Source organism: Zootoca vivipara, chromosome 14, assembly GCF_965207765.1.
Source record: "Zootoca vivipara chromosome 14, rZooViv2.hap1.1, whole genome shotgun sequence".
NCBI lineage: Eukaryota > Metazoa > Chordata > Lepidosauria > Squamata > Lacertidae > Zootoca > Zootoca vivipara.
In genome coordinates, this window is record NC_142597.1 from 3,211,796 (window position 1) to 3,239,376 (window position 27,581).

Sequence of the window (27,581 nt, forward strand, 5' to 3'; positions counted from 1 at the left end):
CAACCTCCCTGTAGCAATTATGTAAAATTGGTTGGGAACATAGGAAGCTGCCTTACACTTAGCCAGGCCATTGATCCATCCATCTCTACCGACTGGTGATGATTATAGGGTGTCAGGCAGGGTTTTCTCTCTGCTCTGCCTGAAGGTCTTTGCATGTGCTGTGTGAAGAAGTCCTTTCTTTTGTCTGTCCTGAATTCTCTAACATTCGGCTTCATTGGATGTCACTGGAGTTCTAGAGCAGGAGAAAAGCTTTACCCACTTTTCCCAATCTGTGCATAATTTCATATACTGTACTTCTGTAATATCCTCTCAATTGCCTTTTCTCTAAACTAAGAAGTTCCAAATGCTGCAATATGGGGGAGTTAGCTGCTGCATCCCTTTTATCATTTTGGTTGCACTTTCTGACTCCCAGTTGGCAAACAAATGATTCCCGACACCCAAATTATACTGTTGAAAGGAAGGTGTGTGTGGTAATCAGGAGCAGATTTGTGTGTGGAAGGACTGTGAGCTAAGTTCGTATGTTTCTCCATACAAATTCCTGAGTTCAGAATGGTTTAATTCTTAATTACGCACATAATGGATCTTGGGGTATAGTAAAAAGAAAAATGTTCCTGCAAACCTGAAGTCTGCCTGCCCCTGGTGAAGAGCAATGGCTAACAGTGCAATCCTACATGTCTATCCAGAAGTAAATCCTATTGAGTTTGATGGGACTTATTCCTAGGTAAGTTATGATAGGAATGCGGCCCAAGACACTAAGCTACAAATTAGGAAAGCCACGCTCTCGCAGCCTCAGCCCTTCCACCTGCTATATGGGAATAATAATACTGACTCATCTTGGAGTGTTGGATGCAGGTGAAGCCTTGTTTATAATTTGACAATGCTTGTGAAGAGCTTTCACTTGACTGTACATAGTGCTGTTGCCAGGCTATTTTGTGCCCTAGCCTAGACTACTTTCACACATCTGTTGCCAACTTCAATTTTCAAAAATAGATGTAGAAATGATTAAGGTGAAACATGATCAGGAATCTATTAAGGCAGAACGGAAAGAGTCTGCATAGAACTGCTGCTCCCCCTCTCTAGAGGTCTCTGCCCCGGTCGGCCTCCGGGCAGCGCTGGCCCTGCGGACTCTGCCAAGGCCGCGCCGGTCGGGCGCCTCGCGCACGGTAGCGCCATCCTCCGGCAGCAGCAGGACGAAGGGACCCGGGAACACCCTGGTTGCCGTTGTGGGGAAGGGTCCCGCCGCCTCCCCCCCAACGCCCCCGGAAGCAAAGACGGAGAAGCAGCGCAGCTCCTCATGGCCGCGTCTCCTTTCTGAGGCTCCGCGTCCCCGCCGTGAGAGACCCGTGTCGCTGGGATGCGGCAAACCACAGCCCTGCCGTGCAGTCCGCTGCTGTGAGCCCGCTGACCCCTCCCCGCGTGCGACCCCTCGAGGGCGGCGGCCTCGCGGCGCCTCTTCCGCCGCCAGAATCCCCTCCAAGGGAGATACGCCCACAAACGACATCGCGGAACTATGAAGGAAAGAGCGCGAGCGTCCATTCTTTTTTCGATGAGCCAGCAGCGCCTACCGCCCTCTCTTCCGCCCCCTCTCCAAGGAGCACAACCATTTCCGGGTAGAGCTTCACTCCGGGCAGAAGCACTTCCGGGGCCTCGGAGGCGGGGAGGGGAGGGCTGGCGCGCGGGAGGCGTTTCCGTTGAGGCGCACATCCGGGCGGAGCTTCCGGGTTCCTTTGTCCCTGGCGTCGCAGCCGGGCTCCTTCTTCCCCCGCGCCCCCCTTCCCTACGGCTCATCCTCGCCCTCAGGTAGGTGCGAGCCCGCTCCGGCCAGGCCTCCCCGGACCTGGAGCGTTCGGTCGGCCAACGGCCCTTTGGTGCCTCCCCGTCGCCCAGCCCGGCGAAGAAGGGGAAGAGGCGGAGAAACCTCTCGGAGCCGCCTGCCTCCTCGAGTGTCCGTTAGCAGAGGCCACACCAGGCACCTTGGGAAACGGGGGCGGTGAAGCCTCCCCGCAGCCCTGCAGAGTAGGCCGGTGCAGTTGGAATCTTTTTGTCCCCTGCCTCTCAAAAAGTTTCAGCGCATTCGCCTCCCCCTGCCCCCCTTCTCCTTTCCTGGCCCTGTCCGGGTTTTGTTCATCTGCCTCCTCTCCGATTGTAGTTCTCTCTCCCTGCTTAACTCTGCCTGTTTTTTCCTCCTTCTAGCCGAAGATGAGCTGCTTTGCTGCTGAATAGGAATTTGGGTGCCGCCGAAGGAACCCTGGTTGCTGCTTGCAGGGCTGGCTGGGTCTGGGGGAGTGAGAGCCACAGTGTTCCCCTTGCTGTGGAAATCTGGCAGGGTGAGTCACTGAGCAGCTGTAGGTCTTGGGGGAAGTTGTGGCAGAGCATGGCTGGCTTGTCAGTGTGGTTCTGACAGCTGAAAGGGTTCAACTCTTTCCCCACATCCATTGTGCTGGTTTGCATGTGGGATCTCTCTGTAACCTTTGTGTCTCTCTCATTACATTATTATAGAAAAGAACACTTCAAAATGGCACAGTTCAAGCGTCAGAAGCAGCTGAGAGCCAGCAATCTTCAGGGAGCCAGGTCGTTCTCAGGTTAGTCGGATAAGGATGTTGTAAAGTTTGCCTCTGATCTATCCATGCTGTTGTTTAGGCCATGCTGAGTGGGTGGCATTTCTGAGTCTTCTTTAAACCCTTCTTCATGAGGGATATATGGTGGGTTTGTTTTTTAAATTCTTTAGAGGGAAAGAGATTTACTGCTTTACATTTTTGTTAATGCTCTGTGCTCTGTGTGTGTATTTGATAGAAAATCAGCATACCAAAATATGAGCATTACTTCAGTTCTTGGCTATGGGTGCTTTAGTCTCATCCTTGTCACCACACTTCATTTACTCTAATGAATCTTAATGGGAATAGTAAGGAGCTAATCTCATGGTTGTAATGAAATGAACACATTAAAATTTTTGCTAAGTGCCATCTGTCTAATTAATGAAATTGTACATAAATGCACTTCTATCTGACCATTCAATAATTTTCTAGTGTTTACAATTATTTGCTCCTTTTCACTAGGAACCCAACCAGCCTCTTTATTGGGACCTGCACCTGGCCTCTTAAATCCTCCCATCTCAGCAGAGATTATTCAGGCGGCACGCCATCTTCAGGTCTGTGGGAGATTATTGGTTTTTCCTTCTAGGTGTCAGTGAAATTCTGGTGTTTTTTCGTTCTCCTGAGAGAACAGTTAAGCGATTCTACTTCCACTGGAGAGCTCTATGAACAAGTTTCAAGGCAGCTCTAGTCAACTTCCTGGGCATGTGCCAGCAGCTATGTATTCTAGAGGCAGGCAAGTGGTTTATGATGTGTCTCAGATGGAATCTCAGGCAGAGGTCAGGTGAAGAAGGTCTGTGTGTCTTTGGCATCTGGCTTCAAACTCTTTGCATTTAATGAAACCAGAGCTGCATGCTGTGTGCCAGTTGGGCTCAAAGCCTTTGGAGGAGGGGTTGGAAATATGTACTGTATTTCAGATCCTTGGAGATAGCAAGTGTGTGTTAGGGTCACACTGCCACCTTCCCTCAAACCATCAAATTTGGCTTAAGGTCATGTAAGTGGTCATAACTCTGATTGCAACACTGAAGCTCTTCACGTGGAGTGGGAAGGCTAGAAAAAAATTTTTTTGGGGGGAGAAAATGTTAAGCCACGCTGCTTAAGAACTCATATGAAATACTGCGCAGTGTGAATGGGTATCAGAAAAACAGTAGCCTTGATGAGGATCTGCCTGACACAGAGTTTCAAATTCTCTTGTAATCTCGTACCTGATCTAATAATAATAAATTTTTATTTATACCCCACCCTTCCTGGTTTAGAAACAGGGCTCAGGGCAGCTAACAACAAATATAAAACATCAACCAAAACAACTTAAAAGCAACTTAAAAACAGTGAAAAATACACATCAATATAGCATTACCAGGGCAACTGGCCAAGTTAGGCCAGCAAGGAGACCAGGGAAAATTATTATGTGGGGACCCAGAAGGGTTTCTTCATAAAAAAGGAAAGGGGAAAGGGATGACAGATCAGGCTAAATTGAAGGCCAGGCGGAATAACTCTGTCTTACAAGCCCAGCGGAAGGAGATTAAGTCCCGCAGGGCCCTAGTCTCATAGGACAGAACATTCCACCAGGTCGGTGCCATCACTGAAAAGGCTCTGGCCCTTGTGAAGGATAATCTGGCTTCTTTAGGGCCTGGGACCCTTAAGCTGTTACTATTTGTGGACCTGAGGGTCTTCTGTGGGGCATACCAGGAGAGGCAGTCCCGTAAGTAAGAGGGTCCTAGGCTGGAAAGGACTTTAAAGGTCAAAACCAGCACCTTAAACCTGACCTAGTACTCGACCAGGAGCCAGTGCAGCTGGTAAAGCACTGGGTGAATATGCTCCCATGGCAAGGTCCCTGTAAGGAGCCTCGCTGCAGCATTCTGCACCAGCTGGAGTTTCTGGGACAGTTTCAAGGGCAGCCCCGCGTAGAGCGAGATACAGTAGTCAAGCCTGGAGGTGACCGTCTAATTATCTAGGATAATTAGTAACTCCCATTTCCTTCTCAATTGTTTCAGGACTAAGTATATATTGTAGATGGTTACAGAACCGTAGATGGCTCCATGGTACTCTTAAATTAGTCCCCCTGCCACAGTGCCATAGATCAATCTGTTCATCCTAGTTTACAGTTTGCCTTTGCTGGAGCATACACAGCATCTCTGTGTCTACCTTGTGACTATCACTGCAGACTCTTAGTTTTATTTACGTATGTATTCTGAAGATTTATATCCTGTCTTTTGATGAAAAGGTATTCAAGACAGCTTCCAGCAGGTGACATAATAAAAAAGCGACACTTAAACCATGTGGCCTTTGGTTCTAACCAATGGAATTTGCTCCCCTTTAGCACCCAGGACAACTAGTTGCTGAAGCATAATATTCTTTCCAGCAGAGAGATAGTGGGGAGTAAGCTCTGTACAGCTTTTCCTCTGGCTGGGGGTGGTCTTCTATTTATTTTTGTGTTCTTCCTTAGAAGCAGGGCAAGCAACCTCCGAGGGTCTGTTGAGTCTTGTGACCGATGCATGGAGCCAGAGTGCTTCCTTTAGATTTTGCAGAGCAACTGGCATTTAGTTGAGCAGTTGAATAACTCAATATAGAGCAGATGTGGAGAACCTTTGGCCCTCCTGTTGTTGCAGAGCTACAACTACATGAGGTCCATCATACATGGTCAAAGGTGATGGCAGCTGTAGTTCAGCAACATCTGGAGGGCCAAAATTTCCCCATACTGTAGCTGCTATTGAGGAAGGCAGTAATCTTCTAGGTCACAGTTGGTGTGTGTTTGTAGCAGCTACTTCGATGAAGTAGGGTAGAAATGTATGATGAAGGCGTTTCTGTAATTCCCTGGTTTCCTGAGGTTTGCTTCAAATGTTAGTGGGCTTGGTAATCTGTTGTTTCATGGCTCTCATGATCACATGCATTTTGCCCTGTGAAGTAAGGCATCTTTTTACAGGTGTACTGTATAACCTATTTGCCCAGTTTCTGCCTGAGTGCCCAAGTCAATAGAGCTTTCCTTTCTCTAGTACAGGCATACTGATCCTGAGTTCCATGCTCCACCGCATGTAGGGCCTGTTGATGTCTGAAGAGGCTCATATTACAGAATAGTTTTTCAGGGTTCAGTTGGATTAGGATGGAACAAAATTGTTCAGTTTGAAAGAGAGTTGGTTACTGCTTGACATCAATAGTGATATTGAATCCAGAGTTAAAGGATTTAGAAATCAATAAATGGCAAATTCCTCCTTTGGCAGATGAAAGAGCTTGAGAGTAGCCAGGACTTGATATGGCCTCAGTCTTAAGAAATATTATGAACTGTCTAGAACTCCAGTGACTGACAAAGAGAGTGAATTTGATGGCTTGTGAATAGGTAGCACCTGCAGTCTGTTATGATTGTACCTGTTTACTGAGCCTGGGGATTGGGTATGCAGATGACCAGATTTGTGACACCAGTGATTAGTGTGCAACCTTTCATTATGTCATTATAGTGATTTCCCTGGGCCTTTGCTTTTCAGGGGGGAGAGAAACAACGAGTTTTTACTGGAATAGTCACCAGCCTCCACGATTACTTTGGAGTGGTGGATGATGAAGTTTTCTTCCAATTAAGGTGAGTAGAGAGCCATTAATTGGAAACGGCGTTTCCGTGTGCTGCTCTGGTTTGCCAGAAGCGGTTTTGTCGTGCTGGCCACATGACCTGGAAGCTGTACGCCGGCTCCCTCCGCCAAGAATGCGAGATGAGCGCCCCAACCCCAGAGTCGGTCACGACTGGACCTAATGGTCAGGGGTCCCTTTACCTTTACCTTAATGAGCTTTAGATGTGCCCATTAGAATCTCTTCTGTTTTGTTTCAGTGTTGTCAAAGGTCGGATCCCACAGATTGGTGAAAAGGTGCTGGTGAAAGCTGTCTATAACCCTAGCCAGTCAGTGCCCTGGAATGCCTTGAAGGTCCAGACATTGTCAAATCAGGTACCACAGTGTTTCATTCTCCAAACATGTAGGGGAATTCTTTTGTCATATATAGAGTTTGAGTTACTTTGCTCGTGTGATCTCATGTATGGAGATGAGTTACCTTTCTTCCACTAAGGTGTTACAATTTATTCAGTACTACTTCATATCGTACAATGAAGCAGTGAAAGATTCACAACTAACATGAAAGGTGGGTTTTCCACCACAGAGACATCAGAAAGGCCCAGATAGCTTCTGAATCTCCTGAATGGAATTGCAAGTCAGAACTAAGACCTGCTTCACACAGAGCCAAAAAAGTGATGATATTATTATTATTATTAATATGCCATCCATCTGATTGGTTTATCCCAGCCATGCTGGGTACCTTCCAGCAAACTATAATAACACAATAAAACACCAAACACAAAAAATTCCTTAACCAGGGCTGCCTTTAGATGTTTTTTTAAATTCATATAGTAGTTTATCTGTTTGACATCTGATGGGAGGGTGTTGCACAGGGTGGGCACCACTACCAAGAAGGCCCTCTGCCTGGTTCCCTTTAACTTCGCTTCTCACAGCGAGGGAACCGCTAGAAGGCCCTTGGCGCTGGACCTCAGTTCTTTATTTATACAAAAAGAATTCCAAGCTTTCTATAATTAATAGTTCCTTTCTACATTGCAAAAAATTGGGATGAAAGTAAAAACTGTGGCAAGTCAAACATGGAAAATGGGAAACAGTCGTATTCCACTGGATATTATCTGGCATTGATTGGCATTACAGTGGTACCTCGCAAGACGAATGCCTCACACAACGAAAAACTTGCAAGACGAAAGTGTTTTGCGATGTTTTGGGTGACTCGCAAGATGAAGTTTTCTATGGCCGTGCTTCGCAAGATGAATTTTTTTGTTTTGTTTTTTTGCCGCGGCAAACCGCGCTTCGTAAGATGAAATTATTGCAAGACGAAGTGACTCGCGGAATGAATTAATTTAGTCTTGCGAGGCACCACTGTATATAGAGACACTGGCCATACATGGGTGGCAGAGCATGCTCTTGGCATTGGGGATGTGATATATCACCATCTGCAAGAGATTACACAGTGCATATTGGTAACCTTTTGGAGTCATTTTAACATTCTTCCCAACCTAAAATCTGATGTTCCTAAAGTAACTAACATCAGGTGCTAGCAAACGAATAATAGATTAGCCTGAAGCTGTTAAGCATAGACTCTTTGAAAGTCAGTTTCTTGTAGTGTCTTGCTCCCTTTAATATCAAACTTGGCTAGCGAGTGCCAACAGAGTTGTAGCCAAAATAGGGTCACGGAGAAGCAAGAGAGACAGTGGCATATCTGCAGAAGTACAAAAAAACTTTAGGTGGGGAAAAGCCCAGCAACCCCAAAACAGCTCAGTGAAGACTGATCATACTCTGTGGATGCACAATTCTGCATGTTGTATTGGGGATTTAGGTGGGTGAATGGTAAGGGGAATAGTGTGTCTTGGAAGATAAAATCTTGTTTTGAGCCCCTCTTGCCAAAGTCTAATAAATACTAAATTGGCAAGAGAATGGGGACATTAATAGTGATTGTTGTTCCTTTCCTTACTACTTCAGATTTTTGGGCACTCTAAATTTGGAAAAGCATTGTTCATTATCCACCCCAGGCACTTTGTATTCTGGAATGATAGATATGAGATATTAATATGAAGTCCATAATGTAGCTTTTCTGTTGCTGATTATGTATATGCCATGCAGAAGAAAATGGTGTGCATGTATGTTTCAGGTTTACCACTTGGCTGGGCTATTTGGTGTTCTGTGGTGGTTTTCTGGCATAGGCACCTTCCACTTTTGTGTCTCTGCATTGCCAATACAGTTGACATTGTGGAGAAATGGGGAGTTCCCTCCTGATTCTTCGCAATGAGGTCTGCATTCTTAAATATGGGAACTAGTAGGGTAAGAAGGGTTGTATTTCTGGTTCATAGCATCTGCTTGTACCACAGCCTCTTCTGAAGCCCCCCACCCCTCTACTCCATGTGGCTTCTTTGGGGCAGAAGCAAGGCATCCTGGGAGCCCAGCCACAGCTGCTGTTTCAGCCTCACCGTATCCCACCTCTCTTTCCCCAGAAGCGTAAGTGTTGCTGCATCTTGTGTTTGCTGGTGGAGAAATGGAATGGTTAGACATACTAAGCATTGCAAATCTACAATTTGGGGTGGTATGTCTGGTGATGGAATTTGAGACAGATCTCTTTTGGAAACCATGGAAAAATCTGAGGCAAGATCCTCTTTTAGGATGGTAGTATGGAGCCCAAGTCTTCAGTAAGCCCTCTCTTCACTGGGTCATGGGAAAAGACTATAATTTATTTGATAAGGGCCGGGTGGATAGGACCTGTGTTGCAGCTCTGTGAAGGACCTCTAGGGTGGTATATATGTGGCCATGGTGAAAATTCCATTTTCAGCCTGAGATGGAATTAGTATGTGAATTGGAACCAGCTGATGATAACAATTGTGAGTGAATTGGGGGTGGGCAGCACAGGGAGGCCAATGAATTGTCCCAAAGGCAGAAATAAGACTGTATGTCTTTCTTCCTCAGCAATGAGCCTTTTCCAGACATCTCCATCGCTGCACTTGAGCCATCTTGGCAGATACACTGGTCGGGGTCCAAAGGGCAGGCAAGACTCAGGCAGATGGTAAGGACTTAGATGTCCTCTGTGCTGGCACAAAGTCCCTTTCCGTTCCTCCTCCTTTTTGGATGGCAAATGGTGCAAGCTTCCAAAGAGAGTTATCCTGAAGAGCCCTTGGCACATATGCTTGTTTTTTTCCACAGCTGGAAGGTTTGCACCTGTTCTCTGTGCCCCCCCAATTGAGATTTAGTATTTTTGTTGAGCTCACACTGCCTCTTTATATTCAGCAAAAAAAATTATATCTAGGAAACCTGCTTTATACCAGGTCAGACTGTTTCAATCCTTTTTAACTGGAGATGACGGGGGTGGACCCTGGTTCCAGGCTTTTCCCTTTCAGTCCCGTGTTGCTGCTTTTAGTTTCAGTTGTGCTTGTAGTATTACAGGGTGGCAGCTGCAAAATTCTCTCAGCCTTTCTCCTGCCCCTCAAGGATTCTTGTGCCACAGTTAGCCATGATGGTGGGCAAGGGTGGGGAGGCCTGTCAATGCCTTTGTGTGGCAATTGTGGGCTTCCTGGAAGAATTTGGCTGACTGCTTTCAGAAACAAGAGTGCTAGACAACATATACACTCCTTTATGGTCTTCTGCGATGTCTGTTGGGGTTTTCATAGATCAGTGGCTAAGTAGAATCAATCCTGGTCGCACATTGCATGGGAGAGTTGATTGATGCAGTGAATCTTAGAACAGAAGGCCCTGACATATTTGGATAAAACACATGGTTATAAATCTGAGTGACTGCAGTAATTACAGGATCCACACAACTTCTTCCAGGGTAGGGATATAAGTTTGTCAGACCATAATTTTGGTAATCAGGCTAGGTGTCTCTTTCCTAAGCTTATGGCCTTTGCAGGGCTGTGTATTGCTAAGAACTGAAGCTTGGAGGATCTGGCATTTCATGGCTATTGCTGTCTTAGCTGCTGTGCTGCCATGTTTTTAGGGATGACTTTGATTCCAAGAAACGGAAGCAGAAAGGTAATGAGCCATGGGGAGTGAAAAAGCCACGACACGAACCACCCCAGTACCGAGTCCAGTTGGCCTGCTATGCTGTGAACAGGTAAGGCCAGGAGACCAAGGGGCCCCTTTTGGGAAGGGAATTGCTGAATTAATTAACCCTCTTGTGCCAGGAATAGGAGCTTTTCATGCTCAACAATTAACTGCCTTGGCAGAAAGGAAGTATATAAATGTCATCGTCTTTATTATTCTCAGCATTTAGCTGATGTTGCTTGGGAATTAGAAACTCACAAATCAGTATAGTTAAAATCACTGCAGTTTTGAAAGGTTCATTCCACCATCTTGTATCCAGACATGCACAAAACCTGCTCCTTAATATCAAGAGCTATAATTCAAACTACAGTCTTTTGGGGGTTGGCATTGGCATCTGTCTGTTTTCTCCAGCCCCTTCTGTGATGCCATGGAAATCCTGAGGCGTTACTGCAGTATCCAGCTGCCCAAGGAGTTCTATGATGTGCGCCTCTGCTGGTTGGACACCTTCCCACTCACTCAGCCACTGACTCTCCGGCACCCCAGCCGCATCCAGGTAGCCAGTGCTGCTGAAGAGGCACCTCAGGGTGATGAAGGCACGAAGCAGGATGCTCAGCCAGAAGACGCCAACTCTGCATACAGTGCCAAGGTGAAGGATTTTGGTGGCAAACCAAGTGGGGGCTGGACCAAGAACTGGCAGATGTGGTGGGTGAAAACCAAGTGGTGCAAATAGTTTTAATGTTTGAGCCAGGCTGAACTTCAAGCTTATTTGCACACCTGTTGAGCTTCACCTTCTCTGTTACTAATGCTTCATCCCATCATACCTGTGAGAGTCCACACAAGGGCGTCAAACTACTTTCCCCTTGCAGACTCAGCTAAAAACTTTAGGGAAGTTTTTAATGTGTGACATTTTAATGTATTTTAATTTTTTGTTGGAAGCCACCCAGAGTGGCTGGGGAACAAATAAATTATTATTATTATTATTATTATTATTATTATTATTATTAGCACAGGGTTGCTTTGACCATGCTTTCCATGCTGAGTACAGTGCTACTGTACAGTACAGATTCAGCTGAGGCTGACTAGGTGTCCTGGGATTAACTGATTCTTTTTGCCCATACATGGCTGGTGCCCGACATAAAGGGAATACTGGGGACTGCTTGGCATTCCTTGGGCTCCCACACATTCACATTCAACTAACAGAACTTGCATATGCATCTCTCTTGGTGTTGTAAAGAAGGAAAATGAGAGAGATGGTAAAGATGATGACTTCTTTGTTGTACATCAAATTCTGCCTGCGTATGTTTGTTGAAGATAACAGACATATGGAAACCATAAGCTTTGGTGTCATTTCCTTCACCTTCCCTTTAGCTAGTAGCCTCTTCTTCTTCAGATTCTGCATACGGCTCTGTGGCATTGTCGGATTTGGAGAAAGATCTGGGCCCTTCTCTGTGTTTTATATATCTTAAGATATTTATATCCAGTTTTTCCATTAAAACGTTCAAGGTGGCTTACAGTTTTGTTTTGTTTTAAAAAAAACAATCATAAAAATAATACAGGGCAGCAACAGTTAAAAACAGTATCAATGAGTTAAAAACTATAAAAATATGTAAGAAGAGTTTGCCCTTTGCATAACATTTTGCTAACCCCCTTTTCAGGATCAACCATGCAATAGCCTGTCTGCAATAGGGGGTGGGAGTGAGGAGAGGTCACTCTAGTACCTATGAAGCTGTATTATACCAAGTCAGACCATCCTCTCCAGAGAGCCACTCTGATGTGATGGTAGCTGTCTAGAACCCTGGACAGAGGTATTTCCCTTTTTGAGATACCAGGGATTGAACCTTCAGCTTTCTACATGAAATGCTTCTTCCCTGCTGCTAAGATATTGGTCCCTCCCCAATGTAGGTTTTGCTGCTCTCTTCTCCGGGCATCGAAGAATTTTACCGCAATTGTTTGCTATACATTGAAGATCCCAGTGACCAGAGGGAGAGTCCTGAGCACCCAACAAAGCAAATTAAGGTGAGAATCTTCTGGTTCAAGAGAGGGCGGCGTAGAGGGATGCCAGACTTTGCTCTTAACCTTGTGCAAGAACTAGTTGGGAGGGTGAAGCTACTCAGATAACTGGGAAGAATTTCCATGTGAAAAGATAAGAAAACAAGGTGGCATTAAACGATACAGGGGCAAAATTTGAGAAGCAGGGTCAGTTGGGAGACTGAAGAGTGATTCAGGGCAAATGCATTGAGGAATATATTCTCTATTGCCCTGACCTATGGTTTAAAACAATAAATTTGAATAGATTACAAATTTATGGGCAGAATATTGCGATTTCTTTCCTATGTGGGAGTGAACTTCTGTTCCATTGGGATCTGGAATGACTTTCCTCTCCTGTGAAAGGGCTTTAATTCCTGCCTTTTCCACTGTGGTACCAGGAATACCATATCTAGAGACAAAGATATTACAGTACATGATGTAGGTATTGCTTTTGAGAGCATGCATTTGGGGGCAAAAGCAAGCTTAGCCCCACCTACAAACTACTGTGGGGTGTTGGCTGCCTTCTCTAGGAGCAGGTTCAGTTGGGCTTCCTTAAGGTCTTCTAGCTGGATGATTCACAAAGTGCCTTCGATCCCTTGCCCCATTCCCCACGCTCAACCTAGATGAGGTTCCCTTTTTATAGCTGGGAGGCTGATGCTGACAGTAACATGTTTTCTGCCCTGCTTGTGGTTCCCTGCCTTTTGGATTGGACAGGTTGTGGTCTGTGAGAGGCTATTCCAGCCATGAAGCATTAGGTTAGACTTGATGCCTTTTGGTCTCTTCCAGTTTTCAGTGGGTAAGGAGCCCTGCTGATTAGTCAGGTGTGGCTGGGGGCTGGGGTAGGAAGATTTGGGGGTAATCAAGGCCTCTACCTGAGCTCAGTCACCCTCAAAGATCTGGCTAGTATGTCTCCTTACAGTCTCTCTTTCCTTAGTTCTTGCTGGGAAAGAAAGCAGACGAAGCAGTGCTGATTGGAGGGGAGTGGTCCCCATCTCTGGATGGTCCTGACCCAGCTGCAAACCCTATGGCTCTGATTCACACAGCCATTCGTTGCACCAAAGCGCAGATTGGTTTGGACTTGAGTGCTTGCACTAAGTGGTGAGTCTAAGTGGTGTTGGGATTGGAGACTATGGGTCTGTTGAGAGCTGGGGTGGGGAACATTTCTGCCCAGGGGTTGCATTCCCTTATGGACAACTTTTGAGGGGCCGCATGCCAGTGGTGGGTGGGGCAGTGGCTTTGTTTATATCCTACCCTTCCTCCCTAAAAAGACCACATTCCAGTCATGCTAAAAGTGCACATGCACCTCCCAATCCAAGGAAACGAGAGGTATTATCACAGTTCAGGGGCAAATTCTAGCCAGACCAAAGCACTCAGGGTGGGGAGCAGGGCTGCTAAGGGGAGAGTCCTGAAAACCACATTCAGCCCCTGAGCCGGGCCTGAGGTTTCCCCACCCTGGTTTGGAGAGAGATTCATGCAAACTATCAACCAGCCCCTATTTATTTATATATTGCCTTTCTACGTGATACATTCAAGGAAGTATACATCAAAACCGATAAATGTGAAATCAATAGAATCTTGTTACCTAGGATCCCAGATGAATGATCATTAGTCCTGATGAATTTGAATGAGTTAAGGGGGATGTGCTTGGTAACCATATCTTTGAATTGCCAGGTAGATTTTAATAGTCATAGTAACATATGCAGCTGCCTTATACTGAGTCAGTCCATTGGTCCATCTCGCTCAGTGGTGTCTACACTGACTGGCAGTGGCTCCAGAATTTCAGGCAGGGAGCCTTCCTCAAGCCTACTTGGAGATGCTGGAGATTGAACCTGGGACTTTCTGCATGCAAAGCATGTGTTCTTCCCCTGAGCTCTGGCCCTTTCCCATTTAGGCAGACCAAATGCCTGTTTTGCTGTTGGCATATTGTATCCTATAGTCGAAACTGTGGACCTAAAATAAAACTTTCTGGGTGTCCCCCCTGCCTTCAGAAGTGAGGTGGGTGGAGACTGGAAGAAGTTCCTTCTTGGTTGTGTTCCCCAGCTGTGGAAACCCCTTTCCAGGGAATATCCCCAGTACCTCCTCTTCTGTCTGGCACCATGCAAACCCCTTTTTATGTTTCCAGGCTTTTCATCTCTGTTTTTCTTTTCCCCTTTTAAATGTTGCTGCTGTGTTGTTTTTATGGCTTGCCACTTTCATTTTTTTATTGTTCATTATTTATGTTGATATTTTTAGGGTTTTACATAAGTTGCCTGGGGCACCATATGAATATGGGCTGGGTATAAATGCCTAGAATGAAAAAAAGAGAGCAAAACTACAAGTCATTGTTAAAAAGGGACTTCTCTGTGATTTGGAGCAGATGGCATGTGCAGAAGACTCTGTGATAAAAGAAGTATTGAGCAGATTATGACGGGCGGGCAACAAATGAACCTGTGCTAGAGCACAAGATCATCATCCCTGGGGCCTAGGGCCCTTTTTGCTTACCATCTGCCACCATTACTTCTCCTGTGATGGGAGACCAGATTGGTGGGGTGGAGGGCAAAGCTTCTGTTCATAAGGCCAAGCAATACAAATACCCACTAGTCATATTAGTCTGTTAGAACAAATTTTTAAAAATGATTATGTGGCAACTTTGAGGCTGATTTAACTGTGGCATCAGCTTTCCTGGACTAGAAGCCTTATGCAGTGGTACCTCAGGTTAAGAACTTAATTCGTTCTGGAGGTCTGTTCTTAACCTGAAACTGTTCTTAACTTGAAGCACCACTTTAGCTAATGGGGCCTCCTGCTGCCACTGCGCTGCCAGAGCACGATTTCTGTTCTCATCCTGAAGCAAAGTTCTTAACCCGAGGTAATATTTCTGCTTTAGCAGAGTCTGTAACCTGAAGTGTCTGTAACCTGAGGTACCACTGTAATGCATCCGGTGAAGAGGACTTTTAGTCCATGAATATTGATACCACACGAATCTGTTCATTTTTAAGAAGCTAAAGGATTCGTTCTCGGTTTCTCATGCACAGTGGCATGTCATTATTGCTTGGCTAGCTTGACCACTAGGTGGCTGCCTTTTTTAATGAGAAAGCAAGCAAGTCAGTTTTGTTGAGTCTCAGCTTTATGCATGTGCTATGCAAAATTATGTTGGTTTTATTCTGGAAATTTATTGTTGCAAGTAAGAAGGCTATTTTTCAGAAATGCCTGCAGTACTACTTTCTTTTTTGGCAGAACTGAAATGGCTATGGCAGGGGTCGGGAACCTTTTTTGGCCAGAGGCTAGATTCTGTCCTCAGGGCGAAATGCAAAGGAACTTTTTGCCAGTAGCAATCAGCAGCTTAGTGCTGGACAGCAAACACTGATTTGTCCATTTGTAAACTTAACATTTTTCCTTTGCGGTCTCACAAACCTGTTGCTTCTTCAGAAGATAAATGTCTGTCTGCAGGTGTGGTTTGAATTCAAATCAAGCCTGCAGACAGACAATTTCAAAAGGGCTTGTCAGTAAGTCCCGTTTTTCAAGAAACAATCAGCAGCATGCTTCAAGCTCCTCATTGCTCCTTTGCAGCCATGTCTATACCTGCCTGTGGGGCAGGTGGTCGTGGTTTGGAGAAAATTGCTTCAAGGGCCAATCTAGAAACTCTGCCAGGCCTAATTCTGGCCCATAGCCTGGCAGAGGTTCCCCATGTCATGGGAATGTCTGGGATTATGACCATATTTGCCAGGTCTGCTACTTAAAAAAAGATTTGATAAGAGCTAGTGTGTACTTTAAATTACCCCATGAATCAAAGACCTGAGGAAAGTTCTGTAGTTAATGATGAAGTTGTTTCTGCCCTTTGTGAGCTGAGAGATCCTCTCCTTTCAAAACAAAATTTAAAAAAATCCTTCCAGTAGCACCTTAGAGACCAACTAAGTTTGTCATAGGTATGAGCTTTCGTGTGCATGCACACTTCTTCAGATACACTGAAACAGAAGTCACCAGACCCTTATGTATAGTCAGAGGGTGGTGAGGGGTATTACTCAGAAGGGTGGTGGGAATGGGTGATTGGCTGATAGGAGTGGTAAACCTGTTGATGACTGTTAACGACTGCAATTGGTCTTGCAGGAAAAAGCAAGGGCTGAGGTGCTAAAGAAAGCTTGATCATGTATAATGAGATAAGAATTTTTCTGTAATAAAACAGCTACTTTGAGATCTTGTATAGAATGTCCTGGGAGATTGAAGTGTTCTCCTACTGGTTTCTCTGTCTTGTGATTCCTGATGTCAGATCTCCTTTGTTTACCTTCTGGGTCCCCTTCCTCTCACCTGTAGCAGTGAAGCAAAGGCAGCCTCCTTTTGAGCCATCACTTGGGGGCGGGGGCGGGGAGCAAGAGCCTTCTTTGTGGGTGGGAAGCAACAATAAATAGAATAGGTGGAGTTGCAGAAAACATGGTTGGATATGGGTCTCATTGCCCAGGCTCAGTTCTTGGGCCTTTTGCTCAGTTCTTGGGGCTTGTGGAGTACTTCTAGGGAAAGCCCATTTGTGCTGCCATCCTAACCGAGAACTGTGTGCCACTGGTTCCCTGGAAGTCCAGCAGATGCTTTTGCATATGGGCTCTTTGGAGTCAGTGAATACTTCATAAGATCAGACCTCCAACCAATCGGCACGGAGGGGAGAAGCCGGAACTTGGAATACATTGGTTTGGTTAGTAGCTGCATGGCTATATATAGATTCCTTGCACTGGGTAACCATGGCAACAGGTCTTATTTTGCTTAAACCTGACTGCACACGTGACTTGTTTGGGAAGTAACAGATGCAGGAAGATGGGAGCTTCTGGGCCTTTAAAGCTTTGCCACCTGTTGAATTCAGTCTTGGGTTGGAGTAGTCGTTCCTCAGAAACCCTCTTCTTCTGTTCTCTAGTGAAGTCAAATGTTTCTGGAGTAAAGTCTAATGGCAGGGGCAACTGCAGTGAACGAGGCTAGCAGAATGAATGACTCAAGTTCAGGATTCTGGAACCATTATGGGCCAATAGCAGCAACAGAGCTTGGCTGATCACTGGATTTTGTGGAAGGAGTCCGTGCTGGACTAGTATTCATTGGGCAACTGTTGCCAACTTGGATGGAAAGTAGAGTTTCTCCAGTAGCGTTTGGCTGAGTCTCACTAGCTTATTTATTCATAAAATGTATATACCACAATACACAAAGAAATCACTTAAGTGACCTACAGGGAAAGGATTACAATAGTAAACCAATGGCCCCACCTGTGCACTATACATTTAAGCAGAACTAAATAACGCAATGGCCAATAACAATTGCACTAAACACTATTTATAGACTAATACAAATGATCAGAAATTGCAACCAAAGTCTCTAAATCTTCACCAGTCGTGGTGGAATAATTCAAAAGTTTGATATAGAGTGGTACCTCTACTTATGAATAACTCTACTTACGGATGTTTCTACTTACGAATGGAGCTCCGTCCGCCATCTTGGATGCAGTTTAGATAGGATTTTTTCTACTTACGAATTTTTAGATAGGGTTGCTTCGACTTATGGATTTTTTCTCCCAATGCATTCCTATGGGATTCGACTTACAGGATGCTCCCAGCTCAGAGCACCGCTCAGAGAGTAGCGCAGAGCTTGGGGAGGTGGAGCAAGGGGCCAGGGATGCTGACAGCTCAGAAATCCACCAGGAAAGGTCTGGAGCGTCAGGTCAGAGCGCTGTGGAAGGGGAGGTGTCAGTGGCCAAAGAGCCTGGCCAGAGGACTACCATCGCCCCTTCTCCTCAGCAACACTGGGGGGGGGGGAGCCGGGAGGAGAGGAGGAGACTCAGGGCGCCAAAGCTACTTTGCTGGAGGAGGTCCTGTCGTCCGGCACTTCCGGATTCTGACTCGGACTGAACAGTCATGGACATTTTTACTATTTCTTGTACATACTTGTAAATAAAGCCTTGTAGATATTACTCAAGGTAGCTGTGCGTCGTGACTTGTGGGAAGCATCCTCAGCACCATTACACCGGATAACCAATCTGTTTCGTTCAATGCTTCTTCAGCCAATCTTGATCAATTCTTCATCAGCCAGACTTGTAAGAATTAATATGAGAAGGATGCAGTTCAGTTTCTTAAGATGTATGCAAATATAAACGCTGTAGGAAATATGCTATTTGTTACCAGCATCAGTGATTACAGTATCATATGAGCACTGATGCAAAGCATATTTCCTACAGCATTTATATTTACTTACATCTTGATAATCAGTAGTTGGGGGTGGAATGGAGTAGAGCAACCCCTTTCCCCTCTCTTTCTGCTGCCCCCTTTTCCTCCACCTGAAAGAAGGCTGAGATCCGCAGGTTGCCCTCCTCCACACCACAGGCAAAAAAAGTCCGTGCATTGCTGGGTGCTGGCTGGTATGAGTCAATGTCCCAGGAGTCCCATTTCCTCCTCCTCCTCCTCCATCTCCATCTTGATGGCTGACAATCCATTCTGTAGGTTCTTTTTTTCCAAAAAGGGAGAAATGCAAATGACATTAAATACACAGGTCATTTAAGTATATCCTCATTATCTAATTTGTAGTGATGTGTGTAATTCGATATCTTGAGTACCCTCTTGTGACCTTTGGGGTAGGAATCCTCACAGTACTTACTGGCTCATTGCTGTGACATTTCTGTGTTTTTCAGAAATCATTCTGTATTTTGCGGCTTGTTTTGCTGCTTCTCTAGGAATGAGGCTTCCTGTGGGAGTCTTGCATCCCTACACATTCTCTGCATTTGGTGGCGCAATCAAGCCATCCCCACTCTACTTTTTGAATTTAGTGTGATCTCTCAAGGAGGCAGATCCTGATTTACTTTGGCCTTGGCTCCATGGGTGGGATGGAGAGTGTTTAGCAGGAACCACCCTGAGTCCTGTAACTGACCTGGGATGACCAGGAGAGGCATAGACTTGGAACAGATAGGATTGATCAAGACCTAAAAGGCTCTTGGTCTCGGTGACCAAGGAAAGAAACTATTCTGTAAACAGCCTGCATACCAGCTGCAGCAGAACAGCTTGGTGGGACTGTACAGCCCTCCTGAGAATGGGCATTTTTGTGTCCTGTTGTGTCTCAATTCTCTCTCCAATCCCTGTTCATCAGGTTCCGGTTTGCAGAGTTCAGATACTTGCGTGAGGGAAACCCATCTCATCAGGAGAGGACAGTGGTCTTCTTGCCAGACATTTGGAGCTGCATGCCATCTCTTGAAGAATGGGAGGCCTCATGCAAGCAGAAAGCAGAAAAAGCTGCTGCACCATCAGAAGAGAAAGTGGAGATGGTAAGAATGGGTTGGTGTTGGACAGAAAGTTAACCAGAGCAGAGAGAAATCAGAGGCACCTGGTAACCTACAGCACGAGGGGTTTTTAATATTTTATTTATTTATTTAAGGCACTCTTATACCACTTGGGAGAAGGGCCATTTGATTCCCAGCATCTATAGGTAGGGCTGGATGAGAACCCTGCCTGAAACCCATTTTAGGGAGTTGCTGCCATTCTGTGCAGACAGTATTTGATGGGCTGTTGGTCTGACTTGGTATGAGGCAGCTTTCTAGGTTCCTATGACTTCAGTCATGGGACAGTCCTTGTTTCCCAGGCTTTGTGGGGTCACTCCACCAGTTTAAGAACATAGTTGGGAACAGACTTTGGCTTCAGATTGAAGCTAGACATTAGCCTTGGCTCAGGAGTACGTACTTCATCCAAGTTAGGGGTTGTTGCATCCAGTGCTTACTGAAATGATTATACTCTTAAACAGGAAGAGGAAACTGTACAGTCCTCTGAACAAGGCTCCAAGCAGGAGTCCAGTGAACAGGAGGTAGACTCAGCTGAACATGTCCCTGAGCCAGCTCTTGAGACCTCAGCACCTGAGCCAGAGATTCCAATTCCTCCCCTGGAGCCTGCCATTGTTGCTCACCTACAGCCGGCACTGCAGGGTGGCCAGCCCAGCTGCACCAACATCTCCCTTTGCACCCTGCTGGAGTACAGGCGGCAGCGGGAGAAGCTCTCCTTTGAGGTAGGCTTCATTTTCTTTGGGATCTGGCTTCTACAGGAAGACTCTCCTCTTCTGGCTTCTCTTGGCACCTCCTCTTTCTAGTGGAATTTTGAGATTTGCCTTTTGGGGTGTATATCTCAGGCAAGCTACCACACGTATGTTCCTATCAGCTCAGTAGCCTCTTATGGTGTTTGAAGTTCATGGAAACTAGTAGAAGTTACTGAGGAAGCTCTGGTGTGACCATGAATGTCTGCTACTTCCTCTGTTCCAGCCACCTGCTTGCATAAGGGGTGCATGGGAGGAGAGGATGCTAGAAGAAGAGTAGAACATCTGCTTTGCATACAGAAGGTCCCAGTTTCAATCCTTGGCCTCTCCACATAGGACTAGAAATGCCCCCATGTCCTCTCTGAAGAGTCACTGCCAGTCATTGTAGGCAGTACTGCACCAGATGGACCAAAGGTCTGACTCTGTAAAGAGGAGCTTCCTATGTCCCTGGCAGACAGCAGTGTTGTGATCAGTAGGGCCTTAAGAAGGTGTATTTCTAGAGGCCTTTGCAGTTGGAGCGAGGGGAGAAGAAAGTTAAGGAGGCTTGGTGCAGATAGGTCTAACGTAGAGTGAATTGCAGTTTATACGAGCATAAGATTGCCTTATGAAGGTTTTCATACCTGGTACGTTCAACTTTGAGATTTGTGCTTGCATGCAAGTGTCTACTCACTTCTGTGGCTGATGTGGCATCAAGATCTTTCCTTGTTTCTTGCTCACTGCTTTCTCTCTCTCTCTCTCTCTCTTTCCACCCCTGAGGTGGCAGTGGTGGCAGAGTTCTTCCAGGAGATGCTGCAACGGGATTTTGGTTATAAGCTCTACAAGGCATTACTGGCCCTGCCAGAGAAGGAGTCGGTGGAGGCAAAGAACCCCGAGCAGGAGAAAGCAGCTGAATCAGAAAAGGAGGGAGAGAATGAGCTGAGAGAAGAGCCTCAAGAGAATATTGGGACAGAGGAAGCCCTGGAAAATAGCCAGAAGGATGTTCAGGTGAGATGACGCGCCTCTCTGGCCCGTTAGTACAGTGGTGCCTTGGTTTGCAACCGCTTTGGATTACAACCGTTTTGGATTACAACCATGTCAAACCCGGAAGTGTGTGTCACTTTTTTTGTATTACAACCCTTTCTTTTGGATTACAACCAATATTTTTTGGTTTATAACCGGATCTCCAGAACGGATTATGGTTGTAAACCAAGGTACCACTGTATAGCAAAGTGGCCTCAGATGCTTAGGTGATGGAGGTATGTCTCACCTTCCACATATTGGGTCTAAGAGCACCTGGGGGCTTTTGAAAGCATCCATGGCAGGATTGGAGTGCCGGACTGCAAATTTCCAGCTGTTGTGCCTATGCTTGATAGTGTGTGGGCAATGCCTGCTGACATCTCAGAAGCCAGAGTGGGTGACTCACTTAGATTCCCAGTGATCATGGACAGCAACTATGCTGCTGCTTTTGGGGACTTCTCAGTACTAGCCAAAACCAAACAGATAATGCAGAGGCAAGAGATTATGTATATGTACTCAAATTTTCATAATTAATACAAACTGCAGAATTTGGAAGAGTTATGTTTATGTGTTTTTCATTCCTGTAGAAGGAGGAGGCTGGGGACACTGAGAAGAAGCCCTCAGGTCAGGATGGGGCCAGTTCAGCCAAGGAGGAGGTCAGTGGGAATGTCAAAGCGGAATCAAAGGATTCTACAGATGAGCTGTGTGAGCTGAGCCTAGAGGATGACTTGCTGCTGCTGAGAGAGGAGGAGGAGGAGGATTTTGGTAGGTACTCTGGGAAGTGCAAAGTTAGGATATGGCTGCTCTCATTGAAAAGTGTATGTGTGCGTACACACATATGTAAAGGTTGGGACAGCCATGATGCTGCCTGCAGACAGCTGCACCTCTCAGTGTGTTTAATTGCAAGGAAGATGCAAGTTGAAAGGAGCATGCCCATAGGTTTTCCTTATCCCTAGTAGGGCAAGAGTAGGATCCTTGAGTTCCTTTCTCTGGTCTGTTGTTCATTTCACACAAGCCAGTGGTATCTGCTCAGTGAGCCTGTGCTTTGGAAGACGCTGGTATTCACTCAAGTCTCTCTTGGTAAGCACTGAGCAGAGGTCAGCCTCTGAAGCCAGTCATGCTGCATTCCCCACAGGTGTCAAGTTAGAAGATGCTGAAGTGAGATCAGTTGCATCCAACCAATCAGAGATGGAGTTCTCCTCCCTTCATGATGTGGTCAGTGACAAATCCCCTCCTCCTCAAAGTCTGCTTTGAACTCTTTAGGCCAGAAGCCCTGGGAATTGTGGCTGGAGCTTGGGTTGTAGAAAAGGATACTGATTTCTCAGTATCAGAATTCCCAGCTGGGTATCTTATGGGTTTTTAAGCATTATGTAAAAGCTGTCCCTTTTGCCTTGATGTCTGTCTTCATACCTATGTGAATTAGAAACGTGTTGCTTGTAAAGGGAAAAGTGGAGTTCCCAAGAATTCCAGCAGTTGCTATTATTTTTTTATAAGCTCTGTATTCCATGGTTTGTGATAAGACTTATCCATGTGGATTTTTCTTCCTCAAAATCCTAGAATTTGCTGTCTCATGTGTATTTTCCATAGCAAGAAAATAAATATGAGAGCACTTTTTTGTTTTGCCCGAGATGCCTGTTTGTATTCTTACCAGTTCTAGATTAGCCTGTGCTGCCCCTAAGGCTTCTCAACACCTAATGGCCATTTCAATATCGTTCTGGTCCAGTTTTAACTAGGCTTGTCTCTGATACCCAGTGGGCTCCCGAGTGCAGTGATGGTACTCCAGTATAGGAGCTGATCTTAGAAACCTGATCATTCCTAGTTGCTGAGACTAAATCTCACCAACATGTTCCAAGTCAGCTGTGGATATGCAGTAGATGCCTGTCTTTGGCTGCGGGGAAGCTCAGTCCCTAACAGTTCACTGTTGAAATCTACCCTATAATGAAAGTGCAGGGGGTGGTCTCTGTAGTGGAAGGGAAGTGACACCTTGACAGTTTGAACAGCCTTTTTCTTTTTCTTACACCACCTTTCCCCAGCCCAGAGAGCTGGACCCAAGTGCTGTGCTGCCATTGGATGCCCTTCTTGCCTTCATTTACTTTGACTTGAATTTCTGCGGCTACCTGCACAGGAGGGATATGGAAAAGGTGCTTCTCACCTTGGGGCTGCATCTCTGCAAAGAGCAGGTGAGTGCCAATCTGATTTCTCCCCTGCTTTTGCTGGAGGTTTGAATGACTTGAGACCTTCTTGATTAGCGCAGAGGGTACAAGGATCTGTTTGCGGCCTTTTCCAGTGCCATTCATGGAGGGGGGGTGTCTCATCTGGTGGCAGGTGAAGCGCCTGGTGAACAGGGTGGTGACGCAGTTCGTGTGCCGTTACCGCAGCCTACGCTACAGCCGACAGGAAGGGACTGAGCCAGGCCCTGAGGAGGAGACATTAGGTAGGTACTCAGTGTGGGGTTGGAAGGGACTGTTCAGTTGCAGAGCTTCATGGGTAGAAGGATCCCTTTATTTTTCCTTCTGAGCTAGAACTCTTAACAGTTTCAGCTTAGCTCTTACCCATGATCAGTGGCTTCTGGTCCTATTTACTGACCACCCAGTTATGCCTAGTTCTGCTAGGGAGCAATCCCAATATTCTTCTGCCCTGTCCCGATTCCTGTGTGCATGGGGCAGTGTACATGTTGCCCAACCTGCCACTAGTGACTCTGCAATGATGCAAGGAAGGGAAAAGTTACTTCTGTAGAATCTCTTTCAATCCATCTTTGAAGGGCATGCTCAGCTTTGGGATGGTGGCAATTGTGTGTGATTGGAGGAAGGAGAGAACAGAGCTTTCTAACCCACAATGGGAGCAACTGGAAACTGTAGCACAAAAGTAATTTGAATGGGTTTTTTTTCTGCCCTTGGTTCCCATTCCCTGTCTCTGGATGCTCCATTTCTAAACCAAGCAGAGTAAATGTTGCCTTGTTCTTACAGGGAACCTCAATCTACTGTCCTCATCTATCTCTGTGCCTGAGGTGCCTACCAAGCATTCTCCAGAGTCCGGCAACCTGGTTTCATACAATGGGACTGTCCTTAATGTAGGGAAACTGCTGGAAAAGGCAGAACAGACAGAAAACAGCCGACTCTATCTAGAGAACAAAATCCACACGTTGGAGCTCAAATTGGGTGAGCCACACATGGTTAGGATCAGCTCATCTTGTAAAGGATTGGAGTGGGGAACCTGTGGTCCATGCGTCTCATTAGGCCTGCCAGGCTCTCTGTTTGGTCCCAAGACCATTTTGGTCAAGCCATGTCCAGGCAGGTGATACCAGCTGTAGGACAGGTAAAGACTTGCCTCAGCCCGAAAGGTTTGCAAGACCCAATTATCAGCTGACTGTCAGGTCTAGCTTTTGAGAACTGTTCCACAAAACTCATGGGCAAAATAGGTGACTTGATATTGCTATGCTAGGTGATTGACAATTGGATGTCCCCACAAGGGGTAAGATATGGCATCCTGTCTAGATCGAGTTCCCCACCCTGCTGTACAGTATCCCCAAGAAGCTGCACCAAGCCAAAATTCAAGGGAAAGCACCTGTTTTGCTTTAGTCTCTCAACAACATGGAGCAGTTCATTGGCTGTTCCATTGGGCACACTCATACAAAGCACTTATATCTGATGAATGACAGGGCTCCCAATATATATATATTAGGCAAATGAAACCCAACAAGAATTGGATGCAGGAGTGCAATTGGCACCCAGTGCAACAAAGCATTGAGTGGTGGAACCATTGTTGATAGAACCTTTGGGGATGGTGGGGGCTGCAGTGATTCTAGGCCAGGCATCCCCAAACTGTGGCCCTCCAGATGTTTTGGCCTATAACTCCCATGATCCCTAGCTAACAGGACCAGTGGTCGGGGAAGATGGGAATTGTAGTCCAAAACATCTGGAGGGCCGAAGTTTGGGGATGCCTGTTCTAGGCTAATGCTCCTTGCCTGTTTTTGGCTACTCATACCTGCTTGACTTTCCAAGAATTTGAGCTGGAGGCAGAGAGTGGGCTAGCTGGACATGGTTATGGTCTATTGTGAATGCACTAATTTCTGCCACTTTGCTCATCCTCACAAGCACATAAGAGAAACCATGATCTGTAGCCAAGGTTTGTTCAGAGTGGAAGTGGAACCACCACAATCCCATTCAGACACGATTGGCCAGGGATCGTGGTTTGTTGCTCCTGCTTGCCACTAGGGAACAAAGCAGAAGCCATCTCTGTGTTCACATGGAACAATTATGGTTTACTGGGGCATGTGTTGCCTGGCCCTTCCCCCAATTTATATACGATGGCCGTGTATAAGTATCTCCTCCAGCTTCCCTTTTTGAGATACTTTGAATTTCTGCCTTCACCCTTGTCACATGCTTTGTGAGTTCAGAACAATGGCTTTTGTTCCTGGTGTTGGGAGATAGCACTGCTCTTATCTCAGTCCATTGTGTTACTTCCTGGAATCTGATTCTACGCTCTGGGCTGTGCTTACAGAAGAGACCCAGGTTCGCTTCTCTACAACAGAGGCTTCCAACAAGGCCCTGACATTGGAGGTTCAAGAGCTGCAGAAGCGCCTCACTGAGATGGAGGAGCAGTGCAAGGGGAACGAGAGGCAAAAATCCAGTTTCCAGAGGCTGCTGCTGGAGAATAAGAAGCGCCTGATTCCACTGCAGCTGGAAATCCAGAAGATAATTGAGAAGGTAATCTGGAACCTGTGGAATCTTTTAGGACAGAGCCTATCTGGTGTCAGGAGTTGTGGGAGTTGTTGTTTACATGAGGCAGTCTAGGAAGGCTTCTCTGTATGTTTTGATCAGCTATAAGCTATTTGCAAAAGTGTCTCTGACAAATCTACTGTACCTTTAAAGCACATGGCATCCCCCAAAGCATCCTGGAAACTAGTTCAATATGCTGGGAATTGTAGTGGTGAGGGATGAATTTAGTTTCCAGCAAACGGGGGGGGGTGTGCTTTAAATATACAGTGTGCATGTCACCTCTGAGACATGTATGAGAATCTTCCAATATTTAAAAAATTAAAGGGCAGGGGGAGTAAAAAGGCACCCAACAATGTGTCAATATCGTCATCCTGGAAATCTGTTCAAAGTCTCTGCAACTTATCTAAAAGCCATGCAGCGCTTGTTCAGAGCTGCCTTTAACAGCTAGGGCCACGCAGGGTTGTATGTCTATTTTTTCTTTATGTGCTGTTTTGATTTTTGTTGATAAATTTTGTTAAATAGGTGAGTCTAAAGACTGGGGAGGGCAACAAGAATGAAATAAATTGAATGTTTGCTTTTCTTACTGTTGTGCTTCTTTCCTCTTTTGTCTCTTTCAGACCAATAATTGCCTAGAAAAGAAGGAACCAGCACCCACAGCAGTTTCCAGCAACTGAGACTCCCCGGAGAAGCAGCTTGGCAGGGAAGAGCTGTACTTTGGTTTGATATTTTTGGGCTGTGGGTTAGCAGTTTGGGTAAGCCTTTGAAACCTTCAACCCTTTCACTGCCACGTGAGAGGCTGGAGCTGGAGTTCCTCCTAAGCCCACTCCGCCACCTCTGGCTTGTGTGTGTTGGCAGAAAGGCCACCTAGCCTAATCATGGCTGGGATTCAGTTCATATGCTGGAGCCACCATTATTGTTTAAAGGAGTACCCATTTAGTAGGAGTTTTGATGGTCTATTGTGTGAAGTGGAGAAGCTACCATGCAGGTATTCTCAAGCTGTCTGCCAGTAGAAAGTACTAGAAGGGATTTTTTAAAGCCCAGTTCGGTAACGAACAACAGGGGCTGACTGCACCAAAGGACAGGGCATGGCTGGCCTCTTTGTGCTGCATGGAGAATTTTTTTCTGTTCTCTTCAAGCCCTCCCTCCCTCCCTGCCTCACAGCTTTTGCTCAAGGAGGTGGTTCAGTGCTGCGTGCTGGCCATTCTAAGGAAAACAATGCCATTTGGTTCCCTCTCTGGCAGTTTTGAGTCACTCGCTTGCAAGATGTAGCTTTAAAGGCTCAGCAATCTGCTGTGTTTTCGCCAGTCTTCAAATGTAAGTGAAGTTATCGGCCACCAGGTCTGGTCTTAGGCGGTAGGGTGGCTGCAGTGCATTTAACTTCCATTTTGGGGAAGTAGCAATGGAAGGAGAGCTGTGATAGGTAGCCCATTGGGTCCCTGTGGTAGCCTTTAGCAGAGTAGTGGCAGGCCAGGCAGGTGGGGGGCTGTCCAAAGCCAGTTACTGTTGGTTGCATCTGCTCTGGCCACCTGTTTCCCCACCCTCAGGTGGTCTGTCTCTTCTGGATGTGTTGCTTTTAGTCTGTAAATGTGGTAACAACTTGTATTTAACTGGCCAGGTTCCCTTTTATAAAAGTCTTTTCCTCAGTTAGAAGGCTGTGCTGCCTTTTTTGCTTTTGA

The 27,581-nt window shown here is 46.1% G+C and overlaps 1 protein-coding gene across 3 annotated transcripts; it reads left to right on the top strand.

The window, feature by feature from the left end:
* Positions 1–1,642: 1,642 nt before the first annotated feature.
* CCAR2 (cell cycle and apoptosis regulator 2) lies at positions 1,643–27,552 on the top strand. 3 transcript variants are annotated; one of them, XR_015947028.1, is made up of 22 exons: positions 1,643–1,800; positions 2,194–2,327; positions 2,500–2,582; positions 3,057–3,148; positions 6,071–6,162; positions 6,406–6,520; positions 8,491–8,617; positions 9,080–9,176; positions 10,104–10,220; positions 10,562–10,796; positions 12,053–12,166; positions 13,113–13,276; positions 19,262–19,436; positions 19,910–20,167; positions 20,948–21,175; positions 21,775–21,952; positions 22,323–22,402; positions 23,221–23,367; positions 23,475–23,621; positions 24,154–24,345; positions 25,688–25,893; positions 26,523–27,552. XR_015947028.1 is itself a non-coding variant. In XM_035139690.3 (22 exons), the coding sequence occupies exons 3-22, from the start codon at positions 2,516–2,518 to the stop codon at positions 26,577–26,579; spliced, it is 2,850 nt and encodes a 949-aa protein (XP_034995581.3). In that variant the 5' UTR covers positions 1,643–1,800; positions 2,194–2,327; positions 2,500–2,515; the 3' UTR covers positions 26,580–27,552. The 3 variants fall into 3 exon arrangements, 1 of the variants encoding a protein (XP_034995581.3); XM_035139690.3 differs by having other exon boundaries at positions 23,513–23,621; XR_015947027.1 differs by lacking the exon at positions 23,475–23,621.
* Positions 27,553–27,581: the final 29 nt, after the last annotated feature.